We start from the raw sequence: 16459 nt of genomic DNA on the forward strand, positions 1-16459 counted from the left end.
ATTGGAATAATGACAGTTGTCTTCTGCAATTGAATCAAATTTTAACTAAATTCATCTGAATAATAATGCTTTTGTCTTCTGTTGTGCTGTTTATAGCTGCATTGAGCTTATTTCATAATTGATTAACTTTGCATCATTGAAAGTTATTGAACTAAATTGAAACAACATTGAACTGACTTGAATGGAATAATGACGCCGTTACCTTTTGTAGAACTGTTTATGGCTGAATTGAATTAGTCTCGTAGTTTATAGATTTTACAGCATTGACACTGTTATTGAATTGAAACAGCAAATTTAAATGGAATTGAGCTGAATAATGACATTAGAGCCTTTCACACCACTTTAGTCACTGGGACGATTTTGCTAGAACTATTTTCCAGCACCATTTAAAAGGTTGCATTCACACCGACAGTGTGTACTAGGATGTGACGTAAGCTGTTCGACAGCGATGTAATTTGTGCGCGGCATTCAACAACGTTAACAAAAAACAATGTTAACAACAGGAGGATGGAGGACACTGTGATTGGAGCTGTGTTTTGTTGTGTCTTGCTGGTTTCACAATAATGGACATGGAATGACGACGTTTACGTAAAGCGATTGAAAGAATGGAAAGAAGGAATCTCCAATGACAACTAGCAGTGCTACATTTGCTACAAGTGCCTGCACTTCAGCGTCCGTACATTTATCGTTCTTCATCATATTTGCAAACTAAATTGACACAATGTTTACAGTATGTTTACACAGCATTTTAAATCATGGTGGGTGAGGGCGTTTTCGAACGCTTCTGGCTAATCAATGTCAATTTACGTCATGGATAGTACCAGTTGTGCTGGTTAGACCCTGCTCGAGAGTAGGAAATAATTTGGTTGTCGAAAGAGGCAGTCTAGTACTAAAATCGCACCTAGTTCCAGCGGTGCGATAACGCCCAAAAAATGAGTAGTTCCACAATTAGGCCTGGTACTATGAAAAGTTTCCCGCGGCGTGAAAGGCCCTATTATTGTCTTCTGTTGAGCTGTTTAAAGCTCATTTAAACTTGTTTCAGAATATATGAACTTTGCAGCATTGACACAGTTATTGAACAGAATTAAAATAAATTTGGATATGAAATGGATAATGACACTAAATTTTCGACATCAACACATTCAACTGAATCGAATCAACATTGAACTTACTTGAGCTGAATAATGTCAGTTTTGCCTTCTGTAGAGTAGTCTCTAGATGAATTGAATTGGTTTCTGAATTGATAGATTTTACTACACTTGACACATTGAACTGAATTGAAACAACAAATTTTAACTGGAAAATGACTTCTTTTCTGTAGAGCTTTTTATATTTCTGATTTGAACTTTCATAATTTATTTCCTTTGCAACATTAAATTAATTTGGACTGGATAATGAAACTAACTTTTCAACATGGACACTCATTCAACTGGAATGAATCCACATTGAACTGACTTAAACTGAATAATGCCACATTTACCTTCTGTAGAGCTGTTAATAGATTAATTTAATTTGTTTCATAATTGATAGATTTTGCAGCATTGACACTCATTCAACTGAATCGAATTAGAATTGAACTAAATAACACTATTATCTTCTGTAGAGCTACTTATGGCTGAATTTAATAAGTGGCACAATTGATGAATTTCACAACATTGATGCGATTATTGAACCGAATTGAAACTACAAATTTGATAATCACACTAACTTTACAACACTGTTACAACACTCATTCAGCTGAATCGAATTAACATTGAACTGACTTGAGCTGAATGACAACACTATTGCCATTTTTAGAGCTACTCGTAACTGAATTTAATTAGTTTCATAATTGATTAACTTTACGCTGTTATTGGTCTGAATTTAAACAACCATTTTAAGCAACAAATCTGAACTGAATCGAGCTGGATAACAACTCTAACATCAACAGTGTTATTATCTTTTGCAGAGCTTTTTTATAGCAGAAATCGAAATTGTGTCATAATTGATTAATTCTGCAGCATCATCACTGTTATTTTCCTCTGTATTCATGTGAAGCTGCTTTGAAACCATATGTATAAAAAGATATATAAATAATTGTGACTTGACTTCATAATAATTCCAGTACATTTGGAAGTCTGTGAACCCTTATTCCTGACCTTTCCCTCCCTGCAGAAAAAGAGTCGCGAAGAGAGCGAAGGCGAAGGCAGCGGGGTGGAGATCATGGAGAACCGACCCTACAAGGACGGCCCAGGCGGCTCTGGTCAATACACCCACAAGGTTTACCACATCGGCCAACACATCCCAAGCTGGTTCCGCTCCATCTTGCCCAAGGCAGCTCTTCGTGTGGAAGAGGAATCCTGGAACGCCTACCCATACACCCGCACACGGTAAGTGCAGTATCTCCTAATAATAAAACCCTCTGGCTCTCTTTCAAGAGTACTTCAGTAAATACCCACAACAGCTTTTAACATTCAAGTCATCCCTTGCTGTTTTGATTTCGAAGTCGATATGGAATCAAAATAGACCCGTTTTTACTTTCTGAATGCATATTTTTGGTTTTATATGGAATGTTCCATCAAAGCATGTTTAGTTCAGCTCAACTCCCACTACAATGAACATATATCTGTTAATTAACCCTTTGACATGTACGATGTGATTAGAACGTTCATTGTGTCATGTGATCAACTGCTAAATTCAAAGCTTTCCCGCTTTGGATGGTGCTGAGTGTATTCAGTGTTTTCAACCATATAACACTTATTGTAGGTTTCACACTGATGTTTATGGAAGCGGAAATAATGATCCATACAAATATAATTTGACAACATGTTTTATTGATCATATACACTTTGTGTAACTATAAAGTTTAGGGATGCATGATATTATTGGACCAATATCGGAATCGGCCGATTATGGCTTTAAATGTATATATCGGCATTGGCCATATATAAAAATAATTATAATTATTAAATTCAGAAGCTATAGCTTACATGGAAAAAAAAGTTAAATAATTATGTACTTATATTTACTGATTAAATCACAAATCAACAAATTATGAGCTTTAAAATATTTTCAGAATTTTACATGTCTTGCTTTAAACCGTTTACAAATTTTAAATTTTAAAATAAAATGTAAATGTCTTTCTGGAAAAAAAAAATGCAGTGATTGTAGATTTTAAAATAACTATGAATAAACTATATTCAGTGTATTGTCAATATAAAGTAACTTCATTGTTGTTTATTTAACAAATAAGTAAAAATAATGTGCTTATAATTTCTGCCCAAAAGAGACTTGGTGCTGTTTCCAAACAAAAGAAATATATCACTATTGGCTATCGGCCAAAATAAGTTGAAATCATAATAATATCTGCATTATCAGATATCGGCAAAAATACAAGATCGTGCATCCCTAATAAAGTTTACTCTATTCTTCTCCCAGTTCACTGAAAACTTACCAAAAAAAAATCATGTGTGAAAGGGTTAAAGAATGGGTCATGGACTATGGTAGGTATAGACACCAGTGTAGAGAAGGGATAAACTTGCATGAACCTCATCGCAGAGCAGTTGCATTAATGCATGGCACTGATATGATGATTACATCATATCAGTTACAGTTAATCTCTCCTCGCCTGTCCTGCAGCTACACATGTCCTTTCGTCGAAAAGTTTTCCATCGATATCGAGACGTACTACAAGCCGGACACGGGTTGCCACAATGACGTCTTCAACATGTCCTCGGCCGAAAAGAGACAACGGGATATAGGTACTGTTGCACCTTCTTAATTTTACTCTGCTTGACTCATATATTTGATGCTTTTGAGAGTTTTTGAACAACTGAGCATCTAGAACAATTGCACTTCCATTAGGTCCCGTCATTAGCATGCTTCTTAACATGTAAGCCCTGCTTGCTTGTGAAACTCTCAAGCAATCCAGCAGGAAGAGCTCTGGAGTCATGCCTCAATGTTTAAGATGCAGACAGTGTTCCACTTCATTGACATCGTAACATGCTGCTGTTGAGTAACGTGCCACGGCACGAGCGCCCCGTTGCACTCTGGGACAGGTATTGGAAGCTTTCTGAGCCGAACGCCTACAGAAGCAGGCACTGCAGGGGGAAGCGCCCTGTGAATGCTGTTGCATAACTCCATTCCTGACTGAAAACATGTACCTTCATCAGTGTGCTGTAGAGACACCTAGAGGCTGTGTGATGATACCGTCTGCAAACAGGAAACTATCCACGATCAGCAAACAGTCTGTATCTCGCAACTGTCAATAATTGAAGACCTACAAAGTTTGGTTATTAACACAGTAAAGTTTACAGCTCTGAATTAAATGGATAGTTCATCCAATAATGAAGAATAGCTGAAAATGTACTCACCCTGCCTCAAGCTGTGAATGGGTTTGCAGAACAGGTTTGGAGAAATTGAGCATTAAATAATTTGCTTACCAATGAATCCTCTGCAGTGAATGGGTGCCGTCAGAATGAGCGTCCAAACAGCTGAAGAAAAAAACATCACAATAATCCACAAATATTTATATTTTGGAGTGATATGTATTGAACAAATCCATCAAGGGGTTTTTACTTTGTCTATAATATTGCTTTTTCCGGTGACAAAGTAGTCTAAAGTTGAATCAGTATAGTGATTTGCACAGTTTTAAACAGGATTTTGATACGAGATAAAAAAATACTTTTTCCACTGAAGGTACCCATTCACTGCAGAGAATCCATTGGTGAAGAAACAAACTCATCTATATCTTGAATCTCCTGAGAATGAGTTTTTGGAATAATTTTATTTTTGGGTGAAATATTCCTTTAAGAGTTGTTCTTTCACAAAACGCAAGTTAGCAAACAAACAAAAAAAATGAGAAAAAAAACTACACACACTAAATACTTAATACAAATGGATATAAATATAATGGAACAACTTGATTCCTTGTGCCAAAGATGTATAAATAAAAGACAAAACTTTATGACACATAAGACAAACAGATAAACCAGGTTTTACAGCCTCAATGCCCATGTTATTACCTTTCAGGTTCTATAAAATCTCTGTGATGTACTGATTTGGTTTGCAATAAAAGACTAAATATGAACCTGTTCACCATTCGTGCCTTGTTCTCCCAAAAATATGCAATTGCTAATGAAACCAATGTTCTTTTCCAGATCCCATCGATATTGTGAATGATTTCATTGCCCCTCATGAATACCTGGCTGAGGAGGACCCCAAACTGTACAAGTCACATAAAACCCAGCGGGGCCCCCTGTGTGACGACTGGATCGCAGAAATCAACAACAACCCAGGCAAAACGCCCGTCATGTGCGCTTACAAGTTGTGTAAAGTGGAGTTTCGATACTGGGGCATGCAGTCCAAGATTGAACGCTTCATTCACGATGTGGGTAAGTGTTCGGAAATGTCCAGACGAAACATTTTTTATTTTATATAACAATGCATATTTTTGATAATCGAGCAAATTTGCTATTATGGTGCTATTATGAGTGGTGTCCTCTACCATATGTCCGCCAGTGTTACTAGCTCTGAGAGAACGTTTGTCTCTCCAATAATTCTATATGAGTCAGCTGATCCATCTGCTGCATATGTGCACAAAATACAGCTTGGTAACGTCCTGTTATCGTTGTGTGTGGGTGGGCAGCAGGTGTCAAGCGTTCTGTCAGGGGAAAAAAGCCCTTAATCATTAACCTGCACTTAATGAAAACGAGATTGATGCAGTGCAGCTCCAGTGAAAACCAGCGCTCAGAGAACCGCCTCCTCCTGACTACATCAGGGCAAAATGAATTTCCTTTCTATGTGATCTTTTTCATTACTTCAATTTCGGCTTGTTTATTGGCTCCATTCTCTGATAATTTGCGAGCTGTCTCTTGCCGTTCCCCATTTACGAAACTCTTTCCCTTTGGCTGATTTCTTTTTATTTGTATCCATTTTTCCTCTCTCTGTGTTTCCTGGCCGCTGTGAAAAACAATTTTGTTTGCACGTCTCTTCATGACCAAGTTTAGTTATCTGAAAGACTGGTTGAGTGCGTCTTTGACACTTCTTAATCAGAAGAGGAAATCACACAAGGAAATGAGCCAAACCACACATTGACCCCAAATGTTGAGCTATCTCACATACATCATGCATCAGTGAAGCTGGGTTATTATAGTTAACTAAAACTATTAAAAAACATTTTCATTGCATATATTTTTTTTTCTTTTCAGCTAGGCATTGATTGAACATTAGTCATTTTCGTTTGTTTGAAGTACTAAAATACCTCAAATGTATTGGGGTAAAACACTTCTAAAATTGACAAAAAATGCTAAAAATTAAGCAAATAAAAAAATATGAAAATAGACAATAACAATAAAATGTAATTCAAAATATTAACAAAGACTAATAATAATTGCATTTTCTTAGCTTTCTAGCACACAAACGGTCTCTTTGGTTGATAGCAGTATTGGGAAATGATTCTTTTATACTCATATAAATGTTACTAATTATGTTACTTCGTTACTTCTCAAGGAAAATGGTGTGTTACATTTTAGCACCATCTGTTGTCTGATGCTCTTTATTTCTAGCATGTAAGTGCTGTACTTCACTTGTAGACCTAGAATCGATCCAGAACAAGTTAGCAACCACATATGAATGCATTAAAAACCATTCAAAACACCTTTGCAAAAACAGCATTGGGTTGCTGACTTTTGCATGGGCAAATACTACTCGCTTTTTTATCAGAAGATGTAAAAATCTGCTGCTATCATTTGTTTGGTTTTTTTCCCCTAAACTAGTTCCAGTTGCCTGTGTTATCATGAGGATTAATCTCACAACATCTTCCCATCAGGGCTGAGGAAGGTGATGGTGCGCGCTCATCGACAGGCCTGGTGTTGGCAGGACGAGTGGTACGGTCTGACCATGGAGGATATCCGGCAGCTGGAGCTGGAGACGCAGCTGGCTCTGGCACAGAAGTACGGCTGCAATGAGGAGGGCGGAGAGAACAACGGTCCCGTCACCAACCCTGAGAAAGAGCACGAAGCCAAGGAAGCCAACGAAGCTGAGGGGACGACGAGGAACACAGGGGACAAGCTGCAGGCGCGGGGAGAGCTGACCAAGCAGTGGTCCACCTCTTCTAGGTCCTCGCGTTCCTCTAAGAGAGGAGGTAAGTTCACATCGCCATACTTGCATAGATGCGCACACACACACACACACACACCAACACATATATACGCATATGTATAACAGCAAATCAGCTTATGAGAATGATTTCTGAAGAATCACTGAAGACTGGAGTAATGATGCTGAAAATACAGCTTTGCATCAATAATTTTCAAATATTTTCAAATATCAAATTAATTTTAAATTGTTTATTTGTCTTTAATGTGTGCGTGTGCAGGAAGTCCTTCACGCCACAGCATTTCTGAATGGCGCATGCAGAGCATCGCCAGAGATTCGGAGGACAGCACAGACGACGAGTTCTTTGACGCTCACGGTAATGCAGGCTTGATCCTCGGTTTTCAAAGGTGCTCATGGCAATCTGTTATTTACTAAAGTCTGAATCCTTGTTCCTCAGAGGCCTTGTCTGACAATGAGGACATCTTTACCAAGGAGATCACCAAATGGAGCTCCAACGATCTGATGGATAAAATCGATACAGCAGAGGCAGAGGAAGCCCAGGGTACGCAGGGATTGTCTTCACCCATCAGACACGCTCTCAGATTGTAGGGGGTATTTTGGGCCTCCGAGGCGATGCATTTTTTCCAGTGCTTTGGTTTTGTAATGCATAAGCCGAGCCCGCTGGAAGGAGTTTTTTTCCATTCATGCTCCAAATGCAGAGATTTTCACATCTTTAATAGGATTAGCGGTAAAGGAGCCCCATCGACTCTGAGGAGGTTAGGTCTGTGTCAAACAGTGTGAGATTATGGAACACCAATTACACTGAATTCCATGCTGTTTACGAGACAAATCTTGCTGCTCGCCGGACTCATCCCATGGAGGTTTTTACACTTATGATGTAACCCATGTTCAGATGAAAGTCTAACACTAGGCTTCTTTCAGTAATAATAATAGATTTCTATAATAATCATATTATTTAACTCTTTATAAATATATTTGAATTATAAAATATTATATTTAATACTATAATGCTAGTTTAATACTATATATGATACTAATGTATTATTAATATTTTAAGTAATTTAGATATATATTACTAAAGGGTACATAACATACACAGTTTCACCTAATCTCATGTTAATCTTGAGTAGCTATAGAGTAGAACTGCATCCTTCATAACTCCAAAAAGTCTTTAGTTTTATCATATTTATAAAAGAAAAATACAGCTTTCCAATTCTTTCCGGAAAAAGCCGAGTTCCTGGAGGCGTGCCGTGAGTGGAGCTATAATACTGATGTTACGTGTTGTTTCCATTAACATATCTTCACTTATGTGCTGATTTCCAACAAAATACAGAAATCTGATGCAATTGTACTTACATGAATGGGGTCTTTTATCACAGGGACGGCTCCATGTTTAAATATCAAACGATGTGCAAATCCAGTGTCGACTTGGGCCTTGTTTATAAAACATTCATCACTCAAATGACCAGAACACACAAACGCACTTGATACACCTCATTGCTGCCTCGGAAAAACAAACTACATCCACTGTTTATGTAACGCTGGGTTCTTGGGGAACGCACTTACTTGGAGGCATTCTCGAACAAATCCTATGCAGCACTGCAGACGATTTTGAAGCGCCATGATGTGCGCGGTCTCGCTCTCCTCTGGTCAATGTGTGTGCGCGGGCGCGTTTTTCCGACAGAAATGCTCATATAAGGAGTTCCGCCATTAGATCCATGATCGAAAAAAAACAGCCGAAACTTGTACCAACCTGAAGCATGAGAATCCGTCTCTTTAACACTGTGAACAACTCTGACTACACGAAACACCAATGTACCCCCCCTTTAAATATAATTTTTAATTATTAATTTAATAGTTATGATTATATTAATGATAACAAAATTTAAAGTGTGTGTATATATTAATTAAATTATTTGAATACATTATTATTATTAATAATTAGATTAGATTAGATTCAGCTTTTTCATTGCACATGTAAGGTACAAGTCAATGAAATGCCGTTTATTAATATTAATTACAAAATTATTAATTTGACTTTTTTATTTTGTTATCTTTTCTTTATTTCTTCTTTATAAAATATATATATAAATTAGGGCTGGGGGATATGGCCTAAAAAAAAAAACTCAGATTTTATTTTTTTTAATTCGATTTCCGATTTTATTTTCCGATTTCCCCCCCTACTTAAGGAAAGCAATAAGTACAAACAGCAGACAACTTAAAGCAAATTTTGCTTTTATTTAATCAAAAGTAGGGCTGCTCCGATCACGATCGGCCGATCATTAATGCGCATCTCGTCAGTAAAGCCGGTTCTCTAATCAGCGGTTTAAATTCCATCAGGTGCGTGATTTCACATCGAGCAGCTGTTACTACACAGAGCCGTTTGTTAACTGAGAAGATGTGCAAATAAACGCTGAAAATGAAGTGGATTTGCGCATCTTCTCATTTAGGGTATTTACCGCTGATTAGAAAACCGGCTTTACTGACGAGATGCGCATTAACGATCGGCCGATTGTGATCGGATCAGCCCTAATCAAAAGCAAGACTCGATTTACTTATTTTTTAAATCACCTGTAACAAAAAATTCGAATTCATTCATTCAATTGATTTTTCGCCCAGGCCTAATATAATTAATAATTATGATAGTTATTTTAATACATTATTATTTTTATTAGTACTTCAGTTTTTTTATTATTATTTTTTTTCTTTTCCATCAATGCATGTTAGTTTGAGAAAGAATCATGATGCATATGTGAATATTTTTTCCCCCTGCATTAAGTGCATTAATGTTAAGTTTTAATGTGATGTTTCTAGGTGACTATCAAGAGTCGTGTGGGGAGTTTTCTGGGACTGCCAGCGTGGAGCGACTCCATGAGGTATGTCTGCAGTAGTGCATTTTCATGCACACTTTCCCATTAAAATCAATGGAAATATACTTCAACATAAGCATTACACATAATGCATGTTTATGCAGCAGTGTCGTACTGTTAATGCAGTCACAGCAGTGAAAAATGCATTGATCTGAACTCATGCCAACGGAGCAGAAATTCACTCGTGTTTATGCCAACATAAAAACGGGTACAAAAAGCATCGAAGCTTCTCTGAGGGTATGTTGTGCAACAATGCTTTCATTTTGCATCAGCGCCACGCTATCATTGTAGAATCCCTATGACCTTTGACACAATGTGGCGCTCCAGCGTCCGTAAGCGTCGACGTACAGCACGCAAACACCCAGCTGTGAGTCACAGCGACACCCGTCTGTTTACATCAGCACACGTTATGTAGAATCAAAGGCGTTTTGCTGTATTGTTGCAGTTATTCATACAGATTGTGTTGTTTTTGCTTAGACTTTTGTTATCTTTACCCTGAAATAGGGCTGGGCGATATGGCCTTAGTATCTAATCTTAGTATTTTTGGGATGAATGGTGTATATTTTGGTATTTTCTGCATTTTTCCAGTTGCATTAAAAATATTTATTATTTATTTATTACTGCCCAATTTTGTCCAGTGAAACAATGTTTATATTAAAGAAATGAAAACAAATATAGTCAAAGTAACCATATAGGCTATTGGATATTATGTGCAAAAAAGGGCTAAAATCACATTACATTGTAACATTGCACTCTGAAAACAAAAACAAGCAGAAGAACTAAACAGAACTTAAAATAAAAAGTCACTTTACAGTCACTGCTATCATAAAATACACTTCTGAAGATGGCACATTTATTGTCCAACTACAAATATTTTAGCAAAATGTAATTTTACATTTAAAAAAAAAAAATTAGTCAGAATTATTGAGCTTCTCTTACAATGCAGTCCATCTGTTTGTTGTGCATGTGTTTAGTGAAGTCTGACAGGCGATATGGCCAAAAAAATAACATTTTTAGTATTTTTTTTTGGATGAACAGTGTATATTTTGGTATTTTCTACATTGTTTCTACATATTTAGGCTCATGCACTCCTGACACCAAAATGGAAATATTTCTATGACTTTCTAGCATTTACAAATGGAGAACATACCTGTGAAAGTTATGCATTGAGGAAAAGAGTACATCTGGAACACATTAAAAAGCACATGTGTCTGTCAGAGCATCTGACATGGCGAGCCGCTTTAAACTAGACATGTTAACTATATTTAATCAGCTGTTTTAAAGCCCTTAATATAAGCATCTCTCATGTTTTGGACAAACTGTATTATGCAGTTTCACTCTGCGTCCTCTGCTGTTGTTCAGATGTGCTTGTATCAAACTACTGTATATCAGTATAAATGGTATTGCTTCATACCATATCGCTTACGAAATGTGTATCGATATACCGCCCAGCCCTACCATCAAACAGCATTTTATGGTATCAGAAGTGTTGTAGATGCACTCTTCGGACATAGACATGTAGTTCTTCTGTAGCGTAGAGGTTTTATCGAAACAATCTTTATTAAGACAAAGGTGATGCCTGCTTCTTCAGCAGTCTGGGCTCTGGAAGTGTTTTTCCCATTCAATACAGTTTGTGAAACGAATGCAGTCTAGATTCATTATTTAATTAGTTACACATGTGCATAATACCAAACATTTTGGCCTTTATAGAGAAGATAGTTTAAATAATATGAATTTTTTTTTGTATAAATATGTTAATACATATACAAATTAAAAATCAAACTTAAAATAAAAATAATATTAACAATAACAATAAATGTATTCATATTTTATATTTGGCAATGCTTTACAACAAGCTTCCATTTGTTCGGTAAACTACATTAGTTACCATGAAAAAAAAAAAAACACTTATTAGTCTTAGTTAATGTTAGTTAGTAATGCATTATTAAAATAAATAAAAGCTGTATCTGGTAGCATGATTTAATGTACCTGAGCTAACTTGAACTAAAAATAAACATTTGTTTGAATAAAATTTAACAAAGATAAAAAAATACTCTAACCAATGTATTGGTCATTGTTAATTAATTTCAGTTAATGCATAATGAACTAATATTAAAGGCTTCATGAACTGAGAAATCAAATTTCCCTTGATCTTGTGACATGCAGTATAAGAGGTCCTTGTACTGTGAAAACTCAAAGTTTCAGAACTCAAAACTTTCTTGTTAGTCCAAAAAGAGCTTAAATTGAAGCCGATTTACCAAAACGACAGCTTGTGGAATGTGACACTTTATGGCGTAATAGAGCGGGTAAACCCTGCTTCCGCAGAAGATGATAAATGCCTGCTTCTTCATCACTGCCTGTTTAGCCCCGCCCACTGATTCTAGAGCACTGCCTTATTAGCCCCTCCCACTGCTTCTACATCACTGCCTGTTTAGCCCCTCCCACTGATTCTTCATCACTGGCTGTTTAGCCCCGCCCACTGATTCTAGAGCACTGCCTTATTAGCCCCTCCCACTGCTTCTACATCACTGCCTGTTTAGCCCCTCCCACTGCTTCTACATCACTGCCTGATTAGACACTCCCACTGTTTCTACATCACTGCCTGTTTAGCCCCGCCCACTGATTCGTGCATGTACAACAAAGATGCTCCAAAAACGAGAGGCTGTTCAGTGACAAGTTGTGGAAAAAACACAGTCTTTGCATTGCCTTCCTTCTAATCTCAACATTAGGAAAGAGTGGATGAATTTTTTATTTTTAATGAAGATCCAGACCGTGTCAGTAAGAATCTTTTTCACTTCATTTTACTGCGGATTCATTTACAAACAAGACAGTTTCAGGAAAGATTGAAACTAAAGTATAATGCTGTGTGGAATATGTTGGCACCACACAAGTGTGAGTAACTGTTTGTAACTTTGTCTGTTATAACATATTGTTTGATATGTACGGAGTATTTATGCTTTTTAAACCTAAATCACTGCAGTGTCTATGAAGGACGTTCATTGTCTTCTTTTTATTAGTATATTTTATTTTAGTTTTCTTATTAAGCATATTATTTTGAATATTACAAATCTGTACTGTACATGTAACTGGCATAAACCATTATACATTATCATTTCTAAGATTGAGCATAATAAATAATGAGCAATCCATTCTATGACAGTGAAGTAAGCCAAAATGTCATAATCAACATAAAAAGAGCTTCACATTAGTAATCACCACTGCTATATTTTATGCTATTTTATTCTTTATCTCACAGCACTCCCACATTAGTTAGCTAATTTTAGTTAATTTAGTAATTTGAGTTTACACACTTGTGAGGTGGTCTCTAGTGAAACATATGTCTGTGTTTCTCATGGTAGGTCTTGAAAGATTTATGTGTTTTAACTGAATATTGAAATATCTATGGAGATTTTGAATGGGATTTTTACTTCTGGAAGCCTGCTGTTGCGGTCTGTACAGTGTTGTTTGTTAGTAAGTCGTCCTCTTTCACAATAGCATGTTGTCACGAGTGTGTGTGGATGTTTTAAACGAACCGTATACAGCTGCAGAAACAGCTGTCCAAATTTGTCCCTCAGGACTGTTCCTCACAGCAGTGCTTACAGCCGTCCAAGATCCACGTCCTCATCCTGGTCCTGCACGGCGGCAACATCCTGGATACAGGCAGCGGAGACCAGAACGGCAAGCAGGCGGACGTCAACACCATCGGCAGCGCGTTCGATGCTGTGATGCGGGTTCATTACCCTTCTGCATTGGGCCGCATTGCCATCCGCCTGGTTCCGTGTCCAGCGGTGTGTGTGGAGGCCTTCTCTCTGGTGTCAAAGTGAGCATGAACACACACTCAAACCACCTCCAGGAGAATTAACACGACCTCTGGTAGTCATTCAGTAGTGTGGTTAACTTAAACTGAAAACACAATTTATTTATCAATTTATTTTATAATTGTATTTTTATAATATAGTAATAATAAATAATTTTATTTATATGGTATAGAAAAAAATGTATTAGAATTATAAGTCCCTGTAATGAATACAATTATTTATTTATTTATTTTACATAAATGTATGAATACATACATGCTTTTATTTATTTGATATAGAAAAATAGATTAAGATTATAGCATAATAATGATTCCAGAATGTCATTTTGATTTATTTAATAATTGTTTATTATTCTGAAGTTATAGTGATAAATAATTGTATTTATTTAGTATAAAAAAATTCATTAGAATTATTGCTTAATAATGTTTATTTTATTTATGTACTAATTTATTAATTAATACTTTTTAACTTTTTAATTAAGAAATAAATTAATAAATTAATGTTTTTTATATATATATATGGGGGAAAATAGATTAAAATTATCATTAATGTTTTCAGAGAGTCTCTGCAATTAATCAGCTAGTTAATTGTTCAAATAATTTTTTTAATGATGACGATAATAACAACAATAAATACTTATTTATTTTTATTATTATAACTTCATAATAATAAATAATAAAAAAGAGAAATACTCTTTATTGGTATATTTGAATTAAATTTGTTTTTATTTTTAAATTTGAATTATTTTTTGATTAGTTACTATACAGTTTAATATTGTATTTTTTTTTTTGCACCAGTTATAAAATTCTATATATATTAGGGGTGTAACGGTTCACAAAATTCACGGTTCGGTTCGATACGATACACTGATGTCACGGTTCGGTTCGGTTCGGTTCGATACGTTTTAGATACAGCAAAATGTAAAAACATCTCAACTTTTCAGAATGCCGCAAGCGCACCGCGGGTCATGTGACAAGAACTAACCAATCAGCTTCATCCTTTCCCGTAACAACGTTGAGAGCTCAGCCAAGATGAAGGATCAGCTGATCATAGTTGTATATGGATTGCAATTTTGAAATAAATTTAGTAGCAGAGCTACTGCAAGCGATTTTTAGAGCTGCAAATCCATTTATCCTTCGCTGAAATTTCCGCGTCTCATGGAGAGAGCACGTCATTGTTGCTTAGCAAAGACAGACGCCTCATGAGCGCTTCTGCCCAAGCGCTTTGGAAAGGAGGAGAAAGACGCGCTTAGCGTTTTCCATGCGTTTTTAGGCACGATATGTGAACGGCCCCTAAGGCGATCGCTCACTCAGCACGCGCTGAAGGCTCGTTGCAAAATGTCGAATGCCTTTAACAGACCAGAAATATAAGATCCTAAAATAACCAACAGGTCTGGTGTTTGGGTTGGATTCCCTGTAAGCTACAGTGTCTAAATGCTGCAGGGATAGTTTGCTGCGTGCATGTTTCTCCTTTTTTTCGTCTTTTCCCAGATAGTACTGACGCATATATCCCAGATATTCCCGCTGGTTTTTTTTTTTATTTTTTTTTTATTCCCGCTGGTGTACCCTGTCATGTTGCAGATGCGACATACCGTTGTTTTTTTATCCACCACTCTCTTGCCATCACCATTATAGCTTAAAGGGAATCCAAAGTGCACCCAAACACCAGACCTGTTGGTTATTGGAGGATCTTCTCATTTCTAGTCTGTTAAACGCATTGGCTATTTTGCAACGAGCCTTCAGCGCGTACTGAGTGAGCGAGCGCCTGCTGAGTAGCCTAACATAAACATATAAGATGGTGTTTTTTTCTCCTTCGGGAGTGTCAGGGGCGTTGCCTGTTACGTTGTTTGGGTTATTGGGCTACCTTGTTGAACGCATATCATTATATTTCTCTCTCTCTCTTTTTTTTTTTTTTTCAAATATAATTAATTACTCCAACGAACCGTTCGGTATACATAATGCGTACCGCGTACCGAACCGAAAGCGTCGTACCGAACGGTTCAATACGAATACGCGTATCGTTACACCCCTAATATATATATATATATATATATATATATATATATATATATATATATATATATATATATATATATATATATATATATATATATATATATATATATAAAAACAAAAAAACAACAAAACTCCCGATCATCCAGTTTTGTGTAAAATATCTTATTTTTTCGCAGTCCAGTTGAACAAGGAGTGAAAAAAGATGTTATATTGCTTTTAATATTGTAATATTGATGAATTCATTACACCTTTTGTGGTATAGAGTATTCAGTGCAGTGCGCTCTAAATGTAAACTGCAGGTTTTGGTAAATGCAGTAGAGTGTTGCATGAATGCTGCAGAAAGACTTGTATGGTAGTATGGCATTATACGTGCTAATCCAGTGTATAAGACTGTTTGTGGCTGGTAATGACCCAGCATGCTCTCTGTTCTTGTGTCCTTTACACAGTTTGAGTCCCTACAGCTATGACGAAGGCTGCCTCTCCAACAGTCAGGATCACATCCCTCTGGCCGCTCTGCCCCTATTGGCCACCTCTGCACCACAGTACCAGGATGCTGTAGCAACGGTCATAGTGCGAGCCAATCAGGTCTACGGTGACTTCATCAAATCCCTGGAGGGAGCCACTTTCACAGGACAGGTCAATTGTGTTAAATCATGTT

General features: G+C 36.6%; 1 protein-coding gene across 8 annotated transcripts in view; it reads left to right on the forward strand.

Moving 5' to 3' along the window:
- The window catches only part of LOC128020810 (membrane-associated phosphatidylinositol transfer protein 2), a 66117-nt gene that overhangs the window by 30716 nt on the left and 18942 nt on the right, over positions 1–16459 (forward strand). For all 8 annotated transcript variants that reach the window (XM_052607544.1, XM_052607548.1, XM_052607549.1 and 5 more), the window contains 9 exons: positions 2155–2369; positions 3619–3740; positions 5139–5372; positions 6809–7123; positions 7358–7453; positions 7535–7639; positions 9913–9974; positions 13544–13788; positions 16248–16437. In XM_052607544.1, coding sequence (XP_052463504.1) covers positions 2155–2369; positions 3619–3740; positions 5139–5372; positions 6809–7123; positions 7358–7453; positions 7535–7639; positions 9913–9974; positions 13544–13788; positions 16248–16437 — 1584 coding nt within the window. The remainder of the gene's footprint in view (positions 1–2154; positions 2370–3618; positions 3741–5138; positions 5373–6808; positions 7124–7357; positions 7454–7534; positions 7640–9912; positions 9975–13543; positions 13789–16247; positions 16438–16459) is intronic.

This window comes from Carassius gibelio, chromosome A10 (genome assembly GCF_023724105.1).
Source record: "Carassius gibelio isolate Cgi1373 ecotype wild population from Czech Republic chromosome A10, carGib1.2-hapl.c, whole genome shotgun sequence".
NCBI lineage: Eukaryota > Metazoa > Chordata > Actinopteri > Cypriniformes > Cyprinidae > Carassius > Carassius gibelio.